Source organism: Emys orbicularis, chromosome 2 (assembly GCF_028017835.1).
Source record: "Emys orbicularis isolate rEmyOrb1 chromosome 2, rEmyOrb1.hap1, whole genome shotgun sequence".
Taxonomy (NCBI): Eukaryota; Metazoa; Chordata; order Testudines; family Emydidae; genus Emys; species Emys orbicularis.
The window spans coordinates 211879574-211896424 of record NC_088684.1 but is presented as its reverse complement, the minus strand read 5'-3'; the positions used below and the strand labels follow the sequence as shown (position 1 = coordinate 211896424).

The 16851-nt window shown below is 47.2% G+C and overlaps 1 protein-coding gene across 2 annotated transcripts; it reads right to left on the bottom strand.

Annotated features, from left to right (window-relative positions):
* Positions 1–4599: 4599 nt before the first annotated feature.
* Positions 4600–16561, bottom strand: SLC25A38 (solute carrier family 25 member 38). Of its 2 annotated transcripts, none has more exons than XM_065398122.1 (8): positions 16280–16561; positions 15561–15706; positions 12434–12555; positions 11060–11144; positions 10280–10459; positions 9003–9171; positions 8073–8239; positions 4600–5806 (listed from the first exon to the last, which is right to left on the bottom strand). In XM_065398122.1, the coding sequence occupies exons 2-8, from the start codon at positions 15627–15629 to the stop codon at positions 5684–5686; spliced, it is 915 nt and encodes a 304-aa protein (XP_065254194.1). In that variant the 5' UTR covers positions 15630–15706; positions 16280–16561; the 3' UTR covers positions 4600–5683. The 2 variants fall into 2 exon arrangements, with proteins under 2 accessions (XP_065254194.1, XP_065254195.1); XM_065398123.1 differs by having other exon boundaries at positions 15561–15637.
* Positions 16562–16851: the final 290 nt, after the last annotated feature.

Genomic DNA, 16851 nt, shown 5'->3' with positions numbered 1-16851 from the left:
CACGAAGCAACTGCACCCTAACAACTCAGAAACTGCTACTAGGCAAATGAAAAGAACCGGACCGATGATTTGTGAATTATTTGCGATTAGCAGTCCTGCTGTCTGCATTGATCGCTGCAGCGCTGAAGTGCTGCGCATGGGTAACTCATAGCTAGGGCCTACCAAATTCATGGTCCACCTTAGTCAATTTCATGGCCAGAGGGTTTTTTAATTGGTCAATTTCATGATTTCAGAGGTTTACATTTAAAATATCAAGGTGTTGTAATGGGGGGGAGGGGTCCCGACCTGAAAGGGTATCATGGGGCGGGGATGTCACAGGATTGCCACCCTCTTCTGTACTGCCTTCAGGGCTGGGCTCTGAAGGCAACAGCCATGGAGCTTCTTGCAGCTGGAGGAGGTTCCCAGAGGTGGAGGGGGGCCCGATCTGCCCTGCTGCTGGGAGTGCCCCAGGCGGGGGCTCCTAGCTGCTAGTCCCAGCGAGTGGCAGATTAACGTATGGGCCCACAGGGCTTGTGCCCAGGGGCCTGGCCAATTTGGAGGACCCCCAGAAAAATGGGCACCCAGATCCCCGGCAGAAGCCCAGAGCCCACCCACCCTAATCCCCGGCTCCAGCCACGGGGCAGAAGCCCCAAGCCCAGGTGTCCTTAGCCCCAGCTAGAGCCACGGGGAGCAGAAGCCCCAAGCCCGGGCTGGACCATGGGGCTGAAGCCCCAAGACCCAGTTGGAACCATGGTGTGGAAGCCCCAAGCCCAACTCCAGGGCTGCTGCACTGGAAGTGGGTCTGATCTCCCCACTGAGAGCAGCCGTGCAGGGGAAGGATAAGTTTTGTCCCTCCACAGCCCAGCTCAGACTAGTTGCTAGGAGCTCCTGGTTGGGGCGCTCCCAGCAGCATGGGGATATGGATTTCATGGGGAAGGGCTTATTTCATCGTCCGTGAAATTGGTAGGGCGCGATATCATAGAAGTGAAGGGCTGGAAGGGACTGAGGCAGGACTGAGTACACCTAGACCAACCCTAATAGGTGTTTGTCCAACCGGGCCACCCCAGTTGGCCAGGGCCCCGGGGCACGGCCCCCATAGGCCCAGTGGCTAATCCACCACTGTTGCTATCTCAAAGGGTTTAATGGGTCCTTTATGTCTCACTGTTGTCCTTAGAATTCTTCATATATAATAGTCACTCTCTTACTAGCTGATGGCAGCTGCTATCTTACATATGTAATGTGATATGTATACCATTGCTGTTTGTAGGATATGGTAGGCCTGCTTTTATGTGTCAGTTTACTCTCCAGGTTCAGCTAAAGGATTGGCTAGGGAAATGAGACTCTGGAGTTCAAATGGCCCCACAGCTCTGTGCAATACCTACTACCTGTGATGTGTATGCGGGTAGAGATGTATAATTTTGTGTAACCTGAGGTTATTCCATACTAATTTACAAATCCTTTCATAATCTTCACAGCAGTATTAAGTATAATGTTCTGATATTAAGGAGTTTATAAAAGTAGATATAGGCATTGTACAATACACAAAAGGAAAAGCCCTGATTTGAAGCACTTAAGACCTAACCCCCCCCCCCCCCCCCATATATATAGAAATGAGGACACAATGAGACAATGGGTGAAAATATATTACAGCAATTGGGGAAGAGTTTAAGATGTTACTGCCTTTTTCCCTGCTCCTAGTCTGTGTTTTCTGTTTTTGATCGTAAACTCTTCAAGGCTGGGATCTGTCTTACAATGCTTGTACTGACAAGCAGCCTTTAGGGCAGTATAGAAATAATGGTTTTATAATTCACGCAGTGAGCATAGAGTACTGTTGAAACCTGCAACAGCCTTGCTTTTACTGTGCCAGTTAGATGTTGTCCTTCTCCTTAGCCCTTCTATCACAGGTGTTGGTTTTAGATGCACACAGCCCGAGGCCAGGGACATTAGAATGATCTTTCCATAGCCTGAAGGTGACTTTGTGCTTCGGAATTACCTTGACCTGCCACTTTTCCCTCTGGTCTATTTCTACATTAGGCAAGGGTTTTGAACCTCAACAAGCAGCAGCTGTGTGTAGCAGATAAGAGTCCAACTGTTGACTCCACCCCATGATCCTTCTGATCCACAGCTGATGCTGAGCCCTACAAAAATCTCTTCCTTTTGTGACAGCACTAGCAGAGCTAGGTTGGTAGAGCACACTGTGTGGAGATGGGGAGGTAGGCCGAGGGTAACCAGACAGCAAATGTGAAAAATCAGGACAGGGGGTGGGGGGTAATAGGAGCCTATATAAGAAAAAGATCCAAAAATCAGGACTGTCCCTATAAAATCAGGACATCTGGTCACCCTAGGTTGGGCTGGAGCCACTTTTAAGGGCCTAACGTAGGCGGACTCTAGAATCAGTGGGGCTCTGTGTAGTACACATGGGAATTGAATCATGAAGAGCAGAAGGCTGCGGACTTTTATGCCATAGTAGCACATGTTCGTGCTTTTAAGATCTACAGGTTTCTCCTGGTAATTCCACTTACAACATTTGTAGTAAAATCAGACTTACAAAAAAATTTTCACCGTAAGCAGGTTCCATTGTAATACCTCCCCCCCCCCCCCCCCCCACACACACGCACGTACACCAAAAAGAAATGGCAGACTATCATTCCTTCCCCAAGAGCTTCAATTCTACCCCCCTCAAAAAATAACAACTGTGGAGCTTCCAATCCATGAAGTTAGATTAGCTTTCAAAGGGTAAGGAGCCAGAATTGGGGTTTGTACAGTACATTTCAGGCTTCAGTTCTGTAAGAGGGGTTGAAGAAGGGGAGTGATGGTATAAACCCATGCATTAGCTGTTATCTGCTTAGCAGGAGGTTACACACAGCTTGGGGCACCAGAACTTTGTTTGTTTTTTAAACTGAGCTCAACGTCCCGATTCCTGTGCTACCTTGCATCTTGTGCTCAAACCTAGGGGCACTAGATTGGATGCTCTTCGTGGCAGGGACTTTTTTGTTTGGTGTGTTCACCACCTAGCACTCTGGGGGTCTTGCACTTGTGTAGTCATTTCCACCTGTGCACAGTGAATATCCATCCTAAGGGGAGCATTTCCCCCCCACCCTCCTTGGCATTGGTGTGAATGACTATGCAGGACCCCGAACAGTGTAGAACAAGGCCCCGAACACTTTCACACATTCTCTTTGAAAAGTGCCTGGGGATTGATAATTTCCACAGGAAGCCTGGCAAAGTGGGTCTGCAGTTGGTTTCCTATGAAGGCCAATAACATTAACAGAGCAGTTACCTTCCTCTCCTCCCATGACTGCCAAGTTAGGGATTCCATCTAGTGTTGCCTCTAAAGGCTAGAGCCTTCAGCAGCTTAAATATGAACGTGCTTTATGTCTTGCCAGATGTGGAGCTCAGTAGTAGCAGAATCTACCAGCTTGGTGGGAAGGGGGGAGGCTGTGCACAATAGTGGTACAACTCCTGTGCCATGATTCCGTGCCAGAGAAATCTGCTAACAACCAGGCCTCTCTGTCCAAGGAGGCACACGAGATGCCATCGGAAAATAACTCCTGCTTTTATAGCCCTCCCTCCCCAATCCTGGAACATGAATGTCTCAGCAGATAAGGTGTCTGCAAAGGGCCCAGTCATGCTCCTAGGAGACCGATTTCACAGGAGTGGCAGATATCAGCTGTAGCAGGGAGTTAATGTTTTTGGCAGCATCCCTGAGCAGTGGGCTTCCTCAAGCAATAGAGGCTTCTGTGTGCCCTTCAGTCAGTATCTAGGCGCTCTCCTCGCTGCAAGGGCAGTCAGCTTAAATAATCAAGTGTTTTTCTTGTTATAAATGTTTACTGGAGATAGCGCACGGTACACACACTTAAGCAAGTGCTCAAAGCTAGGGGCACTGAAGGGGAAATGCGCTCCTCCCCATACACAGACGGGAAGCTTTTTGGGGCAGGAGCTGTGGTTTGGTTCTGTTTATACAACATCTGGCACAATGGGGTCCTGCTCCGTGACTGAAGCTATGAGAATAATAATGAAAGTTCTCAACAACTCCTTTGAGAGCAATACTATGCGATTCTTCTGGGGTGCACCTGCTTAGGAAGCAAAAAAACCAAACCAAAACAACAACAAAAAAACCCTGCAGCACCAAGTCTCAGAGCTCAGGTTACTGACTCAGGCTTATGCTATAGGGCTAAAAATAGCCCAGGAAGCGTCTCAGAGCCCAGGCTCCAGGAGACCAAGCCCAAATGCCTACACAGCTATTTTTAGCCCCAGAACACAAGCCTACATCACTTCAGCTGGGCTCAGATTCGCTGTGGTGGTTTTTTGTTGTTGTTTTGCCATGTAGACGTAACCTAACTGTGCCTCTCCTGCAGTTTCCCACAGGGCTGTTTGTCCTCATTGCTTTAGTAGAACTAGTCCCCATGGAAGTCAGTTGAGCTGTCTCGCCTCATCCCCCACCCCACACACTAGGGAGTTTGTTTTCCATCTGTTTCTTAGGTGTCCTAGTGTTTTAAAAAAGAGAAAGGCACTGAAACTAAGACCAAATCTTCCCAAGGGAGGGAGGGGAATGTAAGAGAAAGGAGATGCTAGTCCATTTTGCAGCCACAAATATAAATGACAGTGTAGAATACAACCTTCTTGCATGATATGTTTTATTACAGACGCATTTACATCCTTTGGAGTTAAACCTGGATAATGGTCCAAAGCTACAGCTCAATTTAAACAGTTCAAGAAAAACAGCTGGTACAGAAAGGCTGCAAATGGAGTTTCAAAAAGAGACTCCATTTCTCAAGTCCTTTTTCTGGCCTTCCATCTCTCTTAGCTAAGTCATATTTCAAGACAGTCAATGCTTTTGCCCTGCCATGGTAGTCATGTGGGTAGGCATAACAAATGCCTATAGACAAAGAATAAAGCCAGTGGAAAATGTCTTCTTCCAAGACATTGGGTCATGCTGTGGGAAATACAACCTAAAGCACAAGGGAAGAGGCGTAAAGCCCTTTGCTGCAAGCCACAACGGAGATGTCAGTTAGGTTCCCAGCTACATTATCCATCATCAAAGCTACTGTGCAAGGTATGGTAAGACTGCATTTCCCAGCATTCCTTTCAGATACACATTTCCCCCTTTCTCACTCTAATACACGTATTAATACATTAAGCAAACTCTGAAACAAATTGTTACATGGTGCCCCTCGTAGCATTCTCCTCTATGCCTTCCCCATGGGTGCAGGAGCAAAATACACTGACAGATAACAGGACGAGTGTCAGATGGCACATGGTGTGCCCAGTCTACGATCCCAGGCCACCACGGTAGAAAGTTGCAGAGTTCTGTAGTCCAAGTCCAATCACTTCTTCCCCAAATGCCTCAGCTAGCTTCTGTGCAAAGGCTTCTCAGGGCACATAGGACTATTCTAAAGGGGTTTCTTTCAACGGTCTTTACCGTAACCATGTAGTTCGTAGGACACTGGAACCCTCCCATCTTCCAAGGAAGTTGAATGATACGGTCCTCCTGGAATGCTTTACTCTGAAGATGCAAGGTCAAAACCTTCTCTCTCCTGCCTGCATTTGTATCAGAGAGGGCATGTTTTGCAGCCTAGTCCTCTGGATCAGAAATCGTTATCGCTCTACCACGGTGGAACAAAGATCCACCCGCGCAGAACTGGGAAATCACACCAGCTGAACAGGAGAAGGGCTTAGGCTGGTCTCCTCCACTACAAGCCCTTCAGGATTTCAGTCCCATTTTTGCCATCATCTGCTCATATAAAGTCCATGCCATCGCTGCCATCAGAGTGCGCCGCAGGGCACGGGGGACGCCGCCACGGAAAAAGCCAACCAGTCCATAGTCCTACAGGAGGAGACAAAACAAACACCAGCTGTGTCACTTCATGTAATTCTTAGACTTCTACTGGATGGCATAATCCATGGCTGCACTGAAATACATTCTCTACTAGTCCCTAGTGCCTGAGAAATCCATGCTCACACAGCACTCAGCCAGAGGGACAGCCACAGGGAAGGGATCTCTAGCATCACTCAACTGCAGTGACTCCTGCTGATGAAGGAACAGCAGTTACTGGACAGCTGCTAAACCGTGAGGCACAGTACAGAACAGTAAGAAGAGGGAGGGGAACCACAGGGCATGGAGGGAAACCCCCACCTCTGTCCAGACAAACAAACAAGACAAGAAACAAACCACTTCAGGTCACTTAATATAGTCACCAGCCTCACTTCAGAATTTTGTGTCCGTTAATATTTACAGAATTGCCAGGGGTGAAAGTAAGGCGGTACGGGAAAGTGGCCGCCGGTACCGGCCCCTACTGCCTTACTTTAAAGCACTGCCGCTGCTGGCAGGGCTGCCGACGGGGGGAACGCAAAAGGGGCAGTGACGTTAAAGCGCTGCCACGGCAAAGGACCCTACTTAAAGCGCTGCCGCAGCAGCATTTTATTGTCACTGCCCCTTTTACGCCCCCCAGACTGCCAACGGGGGAGAGGGGGCAAAAGGAGCAGCTGCCCCGGGCTGGCGATTTAAAAGGGCCCGGGGCTCTGGCCACTGCTGCAGTAGCAGCAGTGACGGCCAGAGCCCCAGGCCCTTTAAATCACCGCTGGAGCCCCAGGCACGGGCCAGCGTGGAAGGGCTGGCTGGGGGATGCTGACCCTCCCAGCCCCACCCCTTCTGCCTGAGGCCCAGCCCTTTCCGGGGGGGGAGGGGGACGGGCGGAGCCAGCCCCCGTACCGGTAAGTTTTCAATTTTACTTTCACCCCTGAGAATTGCCCACGAGTATTTTTAAAGCTCTGCCTAGGATTTACTTTCATTGAGCAGAAAGAGAAATTCTGAATGGGAGCAAATAGCGTCTAAGCAGAAGCGTGGCTAAAATCCAGATTCAAACAGACCCAAACTTTAGGGAGGAGGATTGATATGGACCTGAGCAGCAAAATTCAGCTCCAGATCTTTCATTCTGATTTTGCAGGCTCTCACTTGCAACAAAGAAACAGTCTAGCCAAGAGTCATCCCAATGTAACCCAATGTCAGGACAACTGTAACCCAACTTTGATGTTGTGTAGCCCCTAGCATTGTATCACAGGGGTTGTGAATCACATCCTGGGCTAGCATCCAATGGACATACAACTCTGGGGCCAAATACAGGTCGATGAGTGCTCCACTGGGGTATCCACTCCATGCATCCCCACCCAGTTCCTTGGATAACAAATCTGTACGTTCACTTCTTGCTAGTGTTCAAAGGACAGATAATTGTTTTATATCCCATTTATCCTTGAAGCTTGTGTTTATAAAGCAGCATATTACAAAAATCCTCCTGCCTCAGTCTGGCAATCACAGGAGTACTACAGTGATAAGCCATGGATTCCAGCAGCCCAGGACTGGGTACAACCAGATCCTGCAAGGTTATTTGCTAACACAACTGAAGTGAAATCAGTAAGTACATTCAATTAACAACAGTCTAAGGGTAAAAGTGCTCTATAATGGAGTGAAGAAAGGTGAAGTGAAACCTCTAGTCATACGATGGCTCAGGATACAAGTTAGATTACGTGTGAGGGGTGAATGTAACATGCCCAAATGTGTATGACTGTTGTCCTCTTTTTATTCACTCACTCCCCATGCTCAGCTAGAGAGAGTGTGTTTGCTTTTCCAAGGGATTTATCCTGTGTACATAGGTAAAGGACGGTGAAGCACCAGGAATAACCAGGTGGTGGTGAAGTTAACTATCTAGCACATTAATTTTCATACCGCTCAGAAGGAGCAAGAAACAACAGCAGCATGTTGGGAGCTGTCTGTTCCCAAGGAGACTGATGTGGATATCTGCCCCATGGGAACTGGATTCAGACCACCAACCAGTCATCAGATGGGAGTAACTTCAGTCACTACTGACCCAGACTGTATGTGAACCAGTGACCAAGAGGTGAAAAGTTCAGTCTCCCATAGCATAACACAGAGGAAGCATTTCAGAAGCTACACTGCGTTCACAGTGGTATATACCTAGTAATACTCATTTAAAGGTCTGCTTTAGAGATGAAGGCGAGAACCTTCTTATCAAATCTGCATCTCTGGTGAAGTGACCAGAACTGAAGTTACATTCACACAATCCTCTCAGCCTCACCTTGAAGATTAAGGCAATGGCCTGCCCCGTCCAGCGGTATTTTTCAGGTGTCAGCTGTATGTGGGTTTTGATTACATCAGCAGGCTGTGTCGCCAATGAAGCCAGGATTCCAGCAAAGATTCCACAGCTGAAGTTCACTAAGGGGGTGAGCGCTGGATCAAACTGGTCTGGAATGAAGCAAGACACAGCTTAGTCAGACATAATACAGTACAATTCTGTTCTGTAGATAGTGACTTTCTTAGAAGCTGTATCCCAAACTAAATAGTTACCAAATTATAAAGTAGATAACTGAGGAAGAGACTTTTCAAAGGAGATTAGCAAATAGACACACCAATGCTAATTTTGGCTAAACAAATCACTTCCATTGGGACTGAATTTGACAGACACACAGAGCTAAAGAAAGGCTGTTTTAGAGGGCAGAAGCTGCAGAGGAGAAGGCTCTCACACCAAAATCAGGCAAGTCTCAATTTAGGAGAGATTGCAGAAGTGTTGGGGAATTATACAGTGTGCATGAAAATGAGCAACTGGCAATGTCAGGTGTTGAGCAAGTTTTCCCCACACACAGCTCTGCCAACTCCTCATCCCCAACTCACAGTACCACTTGCTTGGTAACTGCATCCCTGAAGTATCTGTCTCATACTTTGCTCGTAGGCAAACACCAGATCACCATGAAGCGTGATGCATTCTATGTGCAATGTAGACCAGAGTCCCCTGAGCACCAACGTGAGGCCCAGGTCATTTTCATGTAAGACTCCTCCAGAACGTGAACATCCAGTTCTCTACAGGTGGAACACTAATGCCACACCTTAGCCCTACAAGGGATCGATTTAATCAGAAAAAGGCCAAAGTAAAGCATGTGGACAGAAAGGAAAGGATGCTGGGAGTGAGAAGAACCACATTCTGTTTTATTACATCCACATTCAGCCTTACCCTGAGGTATAACTTTTTTGGTCTGGGTGTAGAACATCAAATAGATGCCGGAAAAGGGTGCATCACGCAGGAGCGTTGCAGTCAGCCCACAGAACAAGCCCCGGGCCCCTTCTGTCCGATAGATATTCCTCACGGCTCCATACACACTCTCATAGCCATACTTCCCACTCTGCAGAGGACACACAAAAACGGTTTACCTACATGTCAGATATAGGGTCCCTTGTGCTGGGACATCATTACTGAGCAAGCCTTGAAGTGAAAGCACCTCTCTACACACAAAAGGGTGAACACTTACCTCCGACTCCTAAATGCTTCAAATACACCACCACAAGGGCAACCAGCCAGATTTCTCTTTTCCCAAGGCCAATCATATATTGTAGTTACAGTATATTTTTAAGTATATACACGAGACAAGATGACGGGGGAGGGATGGCTCAGTGGTTTGAGCATTGGCCTTCTAAACCCAGAGTTGTGAGCTCAATCCTTGAGGGGGCCATTTAGGGATCTGGGACAAAAATCTGTCTGGGGATTGGTCCTGCTTTGAGCAGGGGGTTGGACTAGATGACCCCCTGAGGTCCCTTCCACCCCTGATATTCTATGACATAAGAACTATTCCAGGGACATCACGGCAGAGCCAGAGAGCAACTGTCTTGCTACATTATCAGCAACAGAGCTTCCCACACGCTTTAGCACTGATATTTTATTAGCTACTTTTTCTATAGCAATTTACTTCTCTGACTCCATCCACTTCCACTGGCTGGAAGATTCAACCCCAGTCTCCTCGCAGGGCTAAGCATGGTGCCTCCCCAGCAATCCCCACCAAGGACGCAAGAGGTGAGGAAGGGAATTTGAACTTTATCTCCTGCATGGCAGATCTGTGAAATGGAACTAACACATATAATATAAATATACACCATACAGTTACTAGATATTACAGACCAGCCTTGCAAGAGTGTTAACAGCCCAAGATACAGCCACTCTCCCCCACTCCTGCCATGATGATGATGATGATGATAAAAATATTATTTCTTGCTGAGCAAGTAAAATATAGAAGTTACTTGCCCCAGGTGTGTGAGCGTGGAGAATTTTTCAGTCCATCTAGGTTTCAAACCATACCCATCATTGCAGCATTTAAGCACCTTACGCAGTATATAGGATCTCAGTTTCTCAGTCCCTGATACCCAAGACAGACGAATTTTTTGTGCTATAGGAGAGGGTATGAAACCACAACACAACACGTCAGAAAGTTCTAGAAGTATGAAAATTGTGACACTCACCTCATATCGTGTCTTCACCACGGTTATGGGCAACATGCAAACCCCTGCTACTGTACGGGAGCTAATGCCCAGAAAGACAGACTCTAGGGCTGTGGGGGAGCGGTCCAAGAGAAAGTACTGCTTCATCTTGTACAAGGTGCTGAAGTAAATCCCGACCCCAGGGATGCATCTTGCGAAGGACTGCAGAAGAGTGAAAAATGGAGAGAAAACACACTACAGAACACTAAAAAAGGGAGCGTTAAACCGGCTGGGAAGCTTCATGCCCTGGGGAGGGTCACTGAAAAGAAAGAGCTGGTACTCTGAAGAAAGGAGAAGAGATGTAGGGCAAAATCAAGACTCCACTGAAGTCAGAGTTTTGCTATTGACTTTAATGGGGCCAAGTTTTCACCCAAAGACTCCGTCCCCAATTACATGCACATTCAGGAACTGAAACAGGCTTAGGCCAGTGCACCAGCCATTACAGATATATAGGCCGAGATTTTTATAGATATTTATTAGACATGGCTTCCCGTCAGCGTTACATGGCCTAAGTAACATAGACAGCTACCTCCCAGTTTCAAAATTGACTTGAGCACTTAGGAACCTTAGACCCACTGCCCTTCAGTGAGAGAGACTTAGGCTCTTAAGTGCCTAAGTCACTTTTGAAAATAGGACAGACATCTAAGTCACTTTGGCCTTGCAACACTGAGCAGAGCAACATTTAAATACCTTTAAAATTCTAAACCATACTTACTAACACATGCTAGGTAAGAAAAAGTCAGGGTTAAAATAATCACTTACTGGTGAGACCCCTTTCCAGAGCCCTAGGAGGCTTTCAGTGCGAATAACCCTAATGAACAAAGCTACCATCCCAACATGACCTGACCTAGAAGGAAAACAAGAAAGGAATTACATAGATATACTGCAGCTGTTACCCCATGGGACCAACCCTACAGCCCTGCCTCACCCTCACCGTCACCCACCCAGAGCGCTCCAGAGATGTACCTGTGTACTAGCTATAGCACCAGGGCCAGCTCCAGCATTTCTGCCGCCCCAAGCAAAAAAAAAAAAAAAAAAAAAAGCCGCAATCGGCGGCGGCAATTGGGGAAAAAAAAAAAGAAGCCGCGATCGGCGGCGGCAGTTCAGCGGCAGGTCCTTCGCTCCTAGAGGGAGTGAGGGACCTGCCGCCCCTGAATTGCCGCAGGTGCCGCCCCTCTCCCTTGGCCACCCCAAGCACCTGCTTGTTAAGCTGGTGCCTGGAGCCGGCCCTGTATAGCACCTTTAGAAGCTCGCTCTCTCTATTCAGCCTGTTAAATAAATAAATAAATTAATGGAGATATCCTATCTCCTAGAACTGGAAGGGACCTTGAAAGGTCATTGAGTCCAGCCCCCTACCTTCACTAGCAGGACCAAATACTGATTTTGCCCCAGATCCCTAGGTGGCCCCCTCCAGGATTGAACTCACAACCCTGGGTTTAGCAGACCAATGCGCAAATCACTGAGCTATCCCTCCCCCCATGTTCTTCCTTGTTCATTCAATTCTGCCTCCATCCATGGTTTACAATGCCACAATCACTCCCACTGGGTTTATCTACGGATTTTGACAGCATAGTTAGCATCACCACTATGGAAGCAACTATATCATCACAGTCTACCATTAGTGACATCATAGTTCATCACCACCAGAGCGACAGTAGATTAACAATGGATGGGGTCATGGATGAATATATCAAGCAAGAGGAGGAGGTTGATTAGATATTGACACACCAGTTCCCCATGGGGTAAAGGTATGTAGCAGTCATATGGGATTTTCCAGAGCATGGTGGGCATCAGTGAAACCACATGGGCCTACCTAAGACAGCTGCTTCAAGAATGAATGCAGCACTCTCAGCTATATACCTCCCAATGCTATGGCTGAATATCACTAGGGTAGACTCATGAGAATAAGGTCTCACTACCATCTTTCACTTTGTAGGCTCCTTCAAAGTACCTCCCCTCCCACACACATACCCCATTCCATAAAGCTCTTCTCTCTCCTCTGCCTGCCCAGCTGTTAGCAAGACCTAACTGAGATCCTGCTCTCAACTCCAGGGCCTGGCGAGCAAGAAAATGAGACACCCCACTTCCCCCCCACCCCCTCACTCCCCTCGGACAATAGAAGCTTCAAGCACTTACCCATTGATGGAAGGCTGCAGGGTCTGCAGCCGGGTTTTAAGCAGATCTAGGGGCTGGAAGAGAAGGGTGGAGCAGGTCCCACTGATGGAACCACACACAAAGGCCTTTAGCACTGGATGCAACTGAAAGAGAAGACCTGGCTTTAAAAAAAGTCTTATATGAAGACTTAACTGGAAACAGCGCAGGAGGAGATGAGTATTCACTAGTTCTGTGGGTGATTTCTGAAGACAGGGGGAAGCATTTGGTGGATGAACACTGAGCAGTAGCAATTCAGTGTGCAGGAATAGTTGCCTAAAACCTTCTGAAGTGCGTACACAAACATTGTGTGAAAGGTGTTACAAGTGCTTTTTAATTTATCTTCATGGATTTCCTCTTCACTGTTGTGTACTCATATACTACAGTGGAGAGTGCAGTATAAGGACCTGAACAGAACAGAATAAAAGCATGTATTGGCATAAGAACATAATAGTGGCCACGCTGGGTCAGACCAAAGGTCCATCTAGCCCAGTGTCCTGTCCTCTGACAGTGGCCAATGCCAGATGCCACAGAGGGAATGAACAGGTAATCACAAAGTGATCCATTCCCTGTCACCCATTCCCAACTTCTGGCAAACAGAGGATATTGACACCATCCCTGCCCATCCTGGCTAATAGCCATTGATGGACCTATCCTCCATGAATTTATCTAGTTTTTCTTTTTTGTTTTTGTTTTAAACCTTGTTATAGTCTTGGCCTTCACAACATCCTCTGGCAAGGAGTTCCACAGACTGACTGTGCGTTGTGTGAAAAAATACTTCCTTTTGTTTGTTTTTAAACCTGCTGCCTATTAATTTCATTTGGTGACCCCTAGTTCTTCTGTTATGAGAAGGAGTAAATAACACTTCCTTATTTACTTTCTCCACACCATTCATGATTTTATAGACCTCAATCATAGCATCTACACAGATGAAAGGGACAGCTGCAATGCAAAATACAGAATACACAGCAGGCTAGAGAAATCCAAAAATAATTCTTGCTCTACCAAGCAGATGCTAAAAAGTGAGGAGTTACTTGGAGGGTGTTGGGATGTGCTCAAAGCAAAGTACAATGTCTTCTCAGCAGAAGATTGAGAGACTGCGGAAATGCAGAGTTAATTAATTTTCCTCTCTTTCTCCTCACCCCACTCCTTCAGCTCCAAATCTTGCTCCTGAGGCAGGTTCTTTCCTGATCCAAAGAGGACTTAAGCATAAGCCACAAAGCAAGCCACAGGCTTACTTTAAATAAAACCACCTCACATGATTCCCAAGAAACAAAGAGCTCCTGTGCCCTCCGCACAGAGCCACGTCAGAGAACACATCCTACTAACATAACGCTGCCGGATACACCAGAGAACCTCATGACTAGCGATCATGTTTTCAGCTTCTCTTGACGTGTGGTTAGCTGTAATAATAAGTCTTTTATATCCAAGTGGTTTCTAATATTTAGTTTAGAACATCTCTCTCTCACTAATGGATAGCACCAGACTCGCATGTGAGGCTCCCCAAGCATTATCATCATTAGAGTATTAAACGAAGTACAGGCATAAACAATAAGCTTTCCCCCATTCTGTCTTGGCAGTGGCCTAGCCGAGGCATTACGGTAACTACGAGCTCTTTTGTGGGGAAAGGAAAAAGACTTAAAAGGCTACACACCATGCACTTGAGGTCCCTTAAGGACCTGGTTTTCCTGTACACCCTGTCTGGCCCAGCACAAGGCACTGGAAGAGAGCAAAGGGATTCTCCCCGCCAAGTACAGACCCACCCACTCCGCTTAGCCAGGACAGGAACATGCCCGGCTGGTCCTGGCAGAAGATCACAGCAGAGGCCTGGGGTCCCCCATCCACGTCCCGGCCCAGCCTAGCCCTGCTTAGCTTAGGAGAGGGGCTGGGAGCAGTGGTAATTTCACAGGCTCCGCCCCCAGCCACACAATCACTCTCCTCATTGCCACTTGCGGGCCCGTCCCGGACATTTACGGCAGAGGCCGACAAAGGCAGTGATGTCAGAGGCACCCCTCCGAAGCCAGCCAATGACGGTAGGAGAGCTCCAGCCAATCAGGAGAAGGGAGGGACCAGAGTTCTGTTAACTCTCCCCCCCCCGTCTGAGCGGGAGAGGCGGCCGCTGCTACATGCCAGGCTCGCTCCAGGCCGGCGGGCTGCGTTCTGCTATGCGGTTCAGAGCGCCCCAGGACAGCCTGTAGCACCCCGCCATACACACTGCGACAATCCTTAAATGCCCCGCACCCTCCTCTGCTCCTGCAGTGTCCCACAATACACTGCACTACCCTGGTACCATTCACCACCCCCCTGCACCCATCTGTGTATGCTGCGTTACCCTCCAGCCTGTACCATGCAGCCTCCCCTCTGATCTCCTAGTGCACTGTCCTGTGCATCATGCAGTACCACACAATCCTCCCCATATACTGACATTCGACTAACAGCACATCCTTCCCCTACGCTGCATTCCCATCCATGCTATACCTTGCAATCCCCAATACATTATCAGTATGGTTCAAAGCCTCACCATGTGCCATGCAGACTCTACAAGACATTTCATTGGACTTATCCCCATTATATACCATACACTCCCCGTGGTATTGTAACTCATTGCTATACAGCCTCCACTGCTCTGCACTGCCCCTTTCTGTATGCCATGCAGTTCTCCTACTGCATCCCAGTACCAGGCACACCAATTGCACTCCACCATATGACACACAAGTTCTCTGACTCCAGTCATGGTGCAGCCTTGCACATATTACACTGCATATTGCATACCCTCTCTACACACCGTACAACACTCAGCACTGCTCCCCACTGTAAGCCATGCAACCTGTAATACCGAACTGCAGCCCCACCATGCAACAACCCCAGTGTGATCTCTTCTGAACTGAAAAGACTGAATTTCTCTACATGAACTCTCTCAGTTTCCAGTTAGAAAAATCCTGCAATGCCCAACACAAGCATGCAAAGCTGACTCTTAAAGGGACAAATATACACTGGGTTTTTCAGGATGATAGGACATCACTGTCATTCCTTCCCTTCTCCAGATTTTTCAATTCCAGGGATTGTGGCATTCAAACAAAACCAAACCTATCACCCATTTCCATTTCCTTACCATTAGTGTTTCCATCTTGTCTCCTACATCTTGAGACTGGAGTAGCGGAGGCCTCGTTTTCTGGATCATTTAAGAAGCTGGACACAGAAATGACGGGATGATGTTTTATAAATAGTTAAACAGATGTTTCTCCCAGCCGCTCCTTCCTGGAGATAGGAAAGAACTGGGTCTGACAGGGGCCAGCAAGCAAACAAGGTTTGTGAGAGTTTAAGTGATCATAATTTCTGATAAATCCTCTTCACATCTGGGAGGAGCCACTTAATTCCAAACTCAAGTCACATTTGGTGATTATTTTTTTTAAAGAAAAAAGGCACATCCGCAATTCAAGAGCAACACAGGAAAACAAAGCACTTCGGATTTGCCAGAAAAATAGAAACTACCCTGAAAAATGGGAACTATTTTACTCTCTTTGTTAACACGGTATTTAAATATATACCTAGCACACGCGCGCACACAAAGTTCCTTGCTTTCTCTGCCTTTTCTGCTCTTTGCAGTTTCTTTCCCATCTGGTTATTTCCTCCCTCATTAAGCAGTTCCACCCCCATGAGGTGTCTGCCTTTTTAACAGTCTTTGTATTGAAATTCTTGTAAATCCTTCTTGTTTTAGAATATTTCCCACAGAGGGTTACCCAAACGCTTATCTCTTCAAGTGCTCCTTCCCAATCTTTACCTGACCTTTCCGAGGTCAGATTTTACAACAAAACAAATGGCTATATTCACCTTTAAACTCCAGGAATCCTAGTTTGTGTGATATTACAGATGCATTTCCACAACAGCAACACCTAACACGGTAGTGGCTGGGCTTTCGTTAGTAGTCCGCATACAGGCTGCTAGCCTTCAGACAGTTTGCACTCTGCTTTCCAGGAAACGCCAGATTGCTAGTCCTTTTCCCCGGTGTGCTTCCAGGTTGCTCACTTTGCTCTTCCTTGTGTTGGTGGGTGTATACAGGAGAGTGTCGTTATAACAGCTCTGTCATGTCAGCCTCCTCTGAATCAACGTAAGATCCCTGAGCCGGAGCTGCGTATTGGCAGCCAGTCGGCTTCCGGCGTGATAAAGCCAGCTTCACGCTCCATGCCGGAGTCACTCCTGCTGCAGCACTTGGATGACACCAGCCGGTTAATGCTGAGTACTGCAGTAAGTATGACAAAAAAAATTCAATTTAACAAAACAAAAGAAAATGTTTTGATTTTGTTTCAAAATTTGCCATAACACTAAAAAAAAAAAAATTAATTGAACATTACATTTTCCTGAAAAAAAAATCGTTTTTAAGACAACCCCAGTTTTTGCTGGGA